The sequence below is a fragment of the Opisthorchis viverrini genome (assembly GCF_000715545.1).
Source record: "Opisthorchis viverrini unplaced genomic scaffold opera_v5_43, whole genome shotgun sequence".
Taxonomy (NCBI): Eukaryota; Metazoa; Platyhelminthes; class Trematoda; order Opisthorchiida; family Opisthorchiidae; genus Opisthorchis; species Opisthorchis viverrini.
In genome coordinates, this window is record NW_008751699.1 from 1,595,102 (window position 1) to 1,603,917 (window position 8,816).

General features: G+C 42.3%; 1 protein-coding gene across 1 annotated transcript in view; it reads right to left on the reverse strand.

Annotated features, from left to right (window-relative positions):
* Nucleotides 1–234: 234 nt before the first annotated feature.
* T265_03162 (hypothetical protein) overlaps nucleotides 235–8,816 on the reverse strand; it is a gene marked incomplete at both ends in the record, with an annotated part of 14,554 nt that continues 5,972 nt past the window's right edge. The window contains one exon of the mRNA XM_009167575.1: nucleotides 235–2,020. Coding sequence (XP_009165839.1) covers nucleotides 1,161–2,020 — 860 coding nt within the window. The remainder of the gene's footprint in view (nucleotides 2,021–8,816) is intronic.

Genomic DNA, 8,816 nt, shown 5'->3' on the forward strand with positions numbered 1-8,816 from the left:
TGATTTTGTGAACAAAAGATTTGTTCAAGAGTAACACCTTTCGCTGTCCATGCCACCGAAAGAAATCGCGAAGGTTGAAATAATAGCAGTTTGCCTAAACCCAGATAGAAGCCAGGGTTGGATTCGAACCTCACTTCTCCCGGTCACCTAATTTTACTCCTTAAACGTAAGTTAGTGAATCATTGGAATCGGTGAAACAAAGACTAACCGATAAACAACAGAAGTCTGTCAGAAGAGAAAATTCCGAGCGATTAACATATATGACAGAACCAGGACTAAGAAAATAATAAATGAGAGGCTAGCAAAATCAGGCTTTCTTCTGCTTTTCTGTTATTTGTTGTTCAGTTTGAATTTGTCGGGGAACAAGTTATCTGCGAGGGGTAAGAACTGTGTACAGGATGGTACTGAGTATGTATAGAAAATCTACATAGCCCCAGAGGTTGACTCAATCAATGTATATTGACCAACAGCATCTGTATGAAGATGAACTTCAGGGAACTGGGGAAAAATTCAATATGCAAGTAGTATAAAATCCGAAAAAATAATGTTCAGAAGCGCTGAAAGATAAAAACAAAGGCGTATCGGGCTTGTCGACACAATAATCGTGATGAGAATGAGATGATGATGAATCTGTCATTCGGAGTTTTCCGTCAAAATGGAGCTTTATCAGGATTGGTTGAAAGATTCCTCCCAATAAATGGAAGAAAAAAACAATGTGAAGTAATTGGATGTCAAACAATTGAAAGCATGAGGTATATGTAGTGTGTATGTGAAATCACCGTAAAGGTCGCACAGATTAATTTTGGTGCTGTAACTGCTTGCCTTGAGGGTCATTGACGTGGCTTAAGAAAAATGTTGAGCCTGAACAGTTTAATTCTACAAAGACAATTCACGGAAGATGGGTCGGATAGGGATTGTTCATTGATGGATGTTACGATGATGCTAAATCATGATGTTGAGATAATCTTGCGGGCCTTTCAAAGGAGGATGCTTGTGTGGGTCGTGTGGATAAGGCAGAGTCGTTCGTGGCGCCGAACCACACACAAAAAGAGGCTGGACTGGCAATGGGCCGGGTCCACATCAAATCGCAAGCGGATGGCCCAGTACGACGCAAGAGTTCTAATGGAAGTCGTGCGTTCTCTATTGGACGTTGTTGATTATCAGTAGTAAGTATCCTCACTGGCGAAATGAGTCCAAGCACGATAATTTGTAAACTGGGTGATTCCGGCAAAGTTTGGCCGAAAATCAGGGGTATAGGGACTTGAATATTTGTTTGAATTCGTCGTGAAATTCTGTAAACTATCGAACATTGAAGTGGGCTTGGAGTTGTCGGAAACTTGATCAGAAGACCATGCATAGTGTGATACTCTTCGTTCTATAACGTAATTTTTTCCGTTGTTGTTATCCCAGTATTGACCACAAGATCCATCTAGACCCGCTATGTACCGGATGGCGAACTCGATTTTTTCACATTGTTCTGCAGTTGGCAACTGAGGAGTCACTTTCACATGAAAAGTGAACGTGTCAAATCTGGATGCTGTGTGAATTCGTGTGCCGGAAAGCTGAGGATTGTACAATGCCATGTGGTCTGTGTACGAATGCCAGTTATCGGTGGTCAGTCGGAGCCAGACTTGCTTCTCGAAGGACATGTTTTTAACCTTGATTGTTCCTGACAGACTCGGCAACTGGCTGGTAGACTCCTCACTGGGCTGAGTTATATTGATGTTTTCCAATGACACAGAACCATTTTCTATACGTTGACGAAACTGGTAATACTGAGAAGCTGGCTGCAGAAAATCTGCACACCACTGGTAGCGGGGTGAGGCAATGGTTCGATTTGGATGGGGTTCTGTTGGGGAGAGATTGTCTTGAGTTGCACCAGATGGGGTACGAATAACATTTATCAAATCGGCGCTAGGTTTCAACCTCGACCGTGTGAAGTGCTCAGTAAAGCAAAAACCTTGAACACGTGGCTTCCGGGGAGCAAGCAAATCTAGGCCATCATATTCGTCGTCGTAATCTAAAAAAAAATTGAATGCGTCACGTTTGACTGCCTGTCCGACGGGGTTGGAATTATTCATAATAAGTCTATCAACTGAACAAATCAATCATGGAATCTCTCATCGCTCAAAGTTTTCCGGTTAGCAAAGGGAATGAGTAATGGAAAAAACGTGTCCAGATATAAGTTCAATGAAGCTCATGCAATTCGTCCAAATCTGGTCTGTGTAATAGTCCAGTAATGTTCGATTGTGACGTTCATTTGCGACTGCCTTACTGTCTACAAGAAATGCATTACGTTCCAGTAAGCCAGAAAAAAATTATCAGCGGTCAGTCAAGATCCACGCATAGGTTTATTTTACTCCAAGGGGCCTGTAGTACAAATGGTTGGCAGATAATTTTAAACTGGATCAAATTCCCTTGTTCATTTTACGAATTGTTTTCTGTACGGGGAAAACTGGGCTTTGAAATAACGGCATAACAGTCTATTCACCGTGTTCTTTCGCGCCGCATGTTCATAAAATTTCCGCATGACTGAAGAGCAGGAGGCTGCTTAGAATGGGATCCTTAAAAGAGAGTACAATCAATATACGTTAGTTACCAGTCCTTTTATGGTGGAGCATTATAACTCCAGGTTTACAAAAAGGGAAGTAACTCGCTCCCATCTCTCCGTCTGCCCGTATAGATATCGTTCACAGTGACATATTCCCTCTTTTGACGAATTAATGTATATGTCCCATTCTTCCTAATTAGTTGGGCACCGAGGAGTTGGGGACATTTTTCGGGAAACCAAAGAAAATTGGATGTTTGGTTATTTCTTGTCAGAACTGGCCCATTTCGCATGGGACCTGGATGAAATTGGAAACTCGGACACTGTGTGCAGGCTTCAGATACGTTGTTTATGGATGAACCGAACGCTGCCTTTTTAAATAACTTAGTGGACAGTCACTATATTCAATCAAAAGTGCACAAGAGATAATATCCTGACCAGTGTGTCGTCGTGTTTGAGCTTTTACGTCATACAACAAGTCGCCCAGTGTGGCACTTACGAAGCTTCTCTAATTTAGGACACCAAAAATGTTCTGTCAATAGAGGCTACACTCGTTCTGATTCCGGAAAACGTTCGCTGGTCCCTCAGTGATGGCACGCTTCTTTCATCTTATGGTATTTTTACTTCGTTTGGACAAAACAGTCCAGATGCGACGTGTTCTTCAACGTGTGCAAATGTGCCTCGTACTAGCCGGTCAAAAGTTTGAAAGGTCTTTTTGTCACCAGGCAGGCCAATGCGATTTAGTTCGGTTGAGACAATCCCGTTTCAAAGAACGGCTACAGATACGAAAAATGTAAAGGCTGGAGAATGATATCTAACGAAATAAAAGAAAGAATTGAAAAGCATGGAAGTTTCCTGGCAGAGAAATGAACTTTTACCGGCCGGTGATTCACGACTCTTAAGTCTTCCAAGGTGATTATCCTTGAATCTACTAACTCAATTATTAACCCACTTCTGATGATTCCTAGTAAGGATGAAGCAGCTGTACAGTGCTGCATAGATTGGCTTTACTGGTAGAATGAACTCTCCACTGAATAACACATGTTTAGCCGTTGAGGGTGGTTGGAGGGTGGCTTTCCCAATTGAAGAAAAAAATTCTAAAAACAAAGAGGTGGTCCAAGTGGTTAGAGCTCGAATTTACTGACCGGAAGGTCCGTGGTTCGAATCCGACCCCCACCACTCGACTTCCCCTGTCTAGGTTTGGGCAACCTGGCAGTATCCCAGCCCTCGTGCTTCCTTCGGGTGGCATGGCAGCTAGGCACCGGAAGGGTGCTAGAGCTGAACGCTTTCTTCTTTTCCTTTCTAAAAACAAAGCTGCTCGTAGTGTATTTGTGGAGAGCACAGCGTATCGAAAGTTGTATCTACATGGTCGAAAGTATGATAAGATGAGTACCCATACGGAGGTTACGAAATTTCGTCCATTGTCATTCACCAAAAGTTTGCAGGTTTTTCTACCTGATTTGTGTCTGTCTGCCTGAGATACAGGTTGAATTAAGAGACAAGCAGTTCCCTACTGCGGAGACTGCAAACACTTAGATATTTACCTATGTCACGGCAGCCGTGTGTGTAAAATAAATTTATATAGATGAGGATGTCGTCATACTAATGGAAATTACTCATTTTGTGAATGGCCCGTTAACTATCAAATGTCAGTCCAAGTAGATATTTATATCCGCAATTCGACGGTTATCTCGAAGAAGAAACGGAAGGTTCAAAAAACGTGGAGTCGAACGATGCAAAGTACTTAGCGTTTCTGTGTGATGTTATCTTCCGCATTCTCAAGGTTCGTTACTTCAGCAAATGTCAGAGCAGAGTGATTTCCAACTTCTTGGAAAGGTAACTAAAGAACTGTAGTTGGATTGTACCTTCTGGGTTGACAGACTACTTCGTTTCTTCCTAGTAAGTTTTCATTCGAAAACAAAGACAAATGTGGTACGACTTCACAGTCACAAAGAAAGATGAGTGTTCACATTTCGCTTAATAATGATAGCCTCGGCCTATGAGTAATGACACTGGTAGGAAAGCAGTTTTTAACAAATCCCGAGGAGTTTTGAAGAAGAATGTACAGCTGGTCTAAGAACGCTAAGAACACTGCGTTATAGCGGTACACATCGTTCATTTGAAGGAATACCGCCAGTTTTCTCACTGTTTCCTAGGCTCCCTGAACAGAAGACTGGTCGGTTTCAAATACGTCCAAATACAGCATAAATAACTTTCTTTTTCCCCTAAGCCGTTTGTCTTAGGTAAACATTTCCAGTTGAATCCAAAGGTCAGTCATATTCGGAGTTCTTTTAACAATGATAGTTGCTCTAGCAGCATAGAATTTGAATTTGTCAAATTCGTAGTCAGTATTATCAGAAAGGGGAGATCCATGCTTCCTTGATAGTACGAATTCCGGGAACTCTTTGTATAAACAAGTAGGCACACCACTGACCTGTTACCCATCAAACTGACATAACTCCACGTATTTTGATTTGCCATAGTTTCCACCCAATAAGACACTTTTGCACAGACTCTAGGCTGCAATGTTTTCAAAGGTAAACAATAGAACACCCTTCTATAAATAAAAAATCGTTCCGCTGTAGCACCCTTTCGGTGGCTAACTTCCATGCCACCAGAAGGAAGCACGAGGGCTGGGATACTGTCAGGTTGCCCAAGTCTAGACAGGGGAAGCCGAGAGGCAGAGGTCGGGTTCAAACCACGGACCTTCCGGTCAGTAAATTCGCGCTCTAACCACATGAGCCATTTCGCCCCCTCTATAAGCAGCAACAACAAGTGAGTAGCGGAAAGCGGGCCTCAATACCTATATCGTTGTACTGGGTGAAAAAAGTGCATCCGTCAAAGTGGCGGTCTAAACGTTAGTGACCTTGACAAAATCGGCTGCATGACCTCAAACGGCCGTGATCACATAATGCGGTTCAATCATGTGATTCACGTAGAAAGTCATGTGGATTGGCAGCTGTCCTGGTCCGCTCTTCTGATGTGCTAACCTTCATGAAGGCAAACGCACGACCCAGATTTTCATGTTATCCTTTTATTCACACGAACAAATTACATGATACCTTGTGTAAAATATCGATTATTAGGAAAGGAAAACTAGAAAACCCGTAGAACCAACTCATCTAGTTTTAAGTGGATGTCACCGATAACACCAAAATGTCATGCGATTTCCGTGATCTCGATTTGGACGGAAACGTTCTAACGGATTTTATAAGCATTTATCTTTTTTCTGGCAAGTAACTCACCAGGATGGAAAGAAAATGAAAGGGTTACAAAAAATGGGAAGCTTGTATGCCTACTCTATTGTTGCTCACTCTGCGAGTTCGGCAGCTGGATTGTAAACATTCAGTCATCGGTCCAGAGGAAGTTATCACTACGGGGCTAGCTGAATAGATCCTCCTCTCTTACTCTTGCTTTTCAGCCTTCTTAGAGTTGATTGACCTATTTGCTGTTTTCCTATTGTTTTGTTTGCTAAACGACTGAGGGTTCAGCAACTGTGTAGTCCTTTGGTTGGTAAATCAATGTAAATTTATTCATTGATTGATTTTTTATCCAGGCGCAAGTCTCGACGAACACCCGCTCGTTTTGTGTCCTTGCATGGACAGGAATCGGGACCCTGCACCAATTAAGCCCGTGTCCCTCACTGTCTTCGTAAATCCAGACAAGCGAGACCGCAACATGTCTCCTGCTGGCCTGTATGTGTTCATATATTCCGGTGGACAACCAACCGAGAGGTGGTTCACAATCCAATCCCTGGGCGTTTCACATCTTTGTATTATACCTGGTTGTTCGCAGTTATGTCTTAGTGACAAGCGCATCTGGAAATGCAGCTGTGTGGTTGTTACTCTTAACGAGCAAACCGACAGCAGACGAAATTACGCAGTGATTCACTGACAGTTTTCTGACCTTGAACCCATTTTACTCGCTAGTGGAGCGAAGCAGACCAAGTTCCACACTGGAAACAAGTTATGAAATGAAGAGTGATACTCGGTTTGTGATGTTCTGCTACCTTGTTATTTGCTCGAACTGTGAAGTGACGGTTAGGTTTTTTGACCAGTGGTTTCCTCAAGGAACTCGCCGAAAACGTCAAGCTTTCGCGTCTTTGCAAAGCAGTATTCGGAAACCAACAGTTTACGAATGCCAACTACGCTGGCAACTGTCAAGAAATCATTATTCGTCATTAAATTGTCACTAAGGCGTGATCTTATAAGGAAATCATCATCGCCGACAGCATGACATCAGTGTTCAACACCGATGCTTCATTGCTTCATGCAACCCTTTATGTGTATTGGTATCATTCGGTATAGCAGTGATAAACCGCAGAGAACAGCACTGTTTACTTATTCAAGGATAACTTATTAACTGAATTATGCCCGGCACTATCAGAAGGAGTTTACCAATATGCTGGACTGGTATTGCAGCTATTCTTATAACGAAGACTATTTGGAGAGATGGTCAAATAAAAAAATCTGAGTAAGTTGTTTGTGGCACTTCTTTTATGGTGCATATTGATGGGGAGCAACTCAACGTGAATGTGTTTTTTCATCGGTTTGTCCCATTGAGGGGTGATCTCGGTGAACAGGTCATGGTTTGTACTTGTGGGGCACCTGCCACCAGCTTCATTAGGTTTGAACTGTTGTAGTGGGAAGCAATATCTGCCGTATTTCACCAATCCACAAAGATGTGAGCAGTTGGTGTTCATAAGTGGATAATTTCGCCGACATGCTGTAGGTCTCATACTGACTTTTAAACGGAATAAGAAAATAAAGTGGAACAAGATAAGATCTTGTTTCATATGTTTTGATGTAACTGTCCATACATTACAATGCAGGTGGTCGGATTGCATATACACAGAATCAAGGAGGCCGTTTATTTTTCAGGGTGCTTTTCAGAGAGGATAAAATGCTAGTGGCTGTTGCAAAAAATCAAAGTTACGTTGAATCTGTAGAGATTACTAAGGCAGGCTTCGACGGAACGATTAAACAAGACTCAATAACTAAGTAGACTTGATTTTATGCGAGATTACGAAGCGGTTCTTGTTGGGGAATGAATGGCACAGAGGACCGCTTTACATTTAACACCATTTCCCACTAACATTTGATGACGTGGTTCTTGATACGAATTGGGTGTCACCGCAAAAAGACCATATCACGCTTTGGAAAGTTATACAGTATAATGCCCCTGAGAAACACGTACTGATGCATCAGTTATGTCAGCTACCGCTTCCAATTCACAGCTATCTACACCAAATCCTCAAATCATCAGTGAACGAAACTGTGGCAGCCACAACCAGCGTGCGGCAAGTATGATGTTTTTCACAGCTGATGATGATGAGAACGGCGGTGGTGGATTCCAAAATGTTTCCTCGATTAGAGTATTCCCTTGTTCGGCTGCGACAAATCGCATGCTATCTGCTGCGATTGTACCAAAACTTCCTTTGTGTTCGCTTGTGAATTCAAAAACAAACGTAGCGTTGGATGCCATTTTTTCACCTCGTCCGAGGTTAATAGTTCAGATATTCTATTCTAATGCACATCCATCATTCACATGAACTAATGAGAATGTTGAACCTGCATGATGGTCGATAGTTTCTCTTATCTAGACAACTAGTAATCAGTGTTTCCTTAATCCACTTAGGCTGGGATAAGAACATCCAAACACGGTAAGTTATAAAAAAAAGTACCCATGTGTAAGTGGAGGTGATTAACGGGAACTCGGAGATATTAAGTCGTCGCGATCTTTTCACTGTGTTCCCTGCACTGGGTATGCAAGCTGTGAAATAGTCTAACCATGGCGAATTCAAGTACAAGCAACCGGTTAATTGACGTCTTCTCTCATCAGAAACAGTTCACTAATATGACGGATTCGTGCGGTGGTTGTTCCAATAACATAAACACTTTGGGATGACAGTCGATTGAAAAGCTTAATTTGGCGGCTTGAGGTTTTCTATTGTGGTTTCTCTACGGAAATTTAATCAGACATTCGGGGATTAGAGAGCGTCTCATCTTCGATATCATGAAAAGCAGGCGAGTGATGCACAAGCCGATTAACAGTTTCAGAACACTTAGTGCGATTTGTCAGTGTGTAGTGATGACCAGGTGACATCTTGAGAAAAGTGTAGTTGCACAGGTCTTAAAATAAACATACGACGTGCCGGATAGTCCGAGCCCAGTGTGGAACGATTGTGTGGTGCGGATATCGATCATAATATGACCTATTTCACTGTGAAATTCCACAACTTTGCAAGCTTATGAAGACCAAGATACAA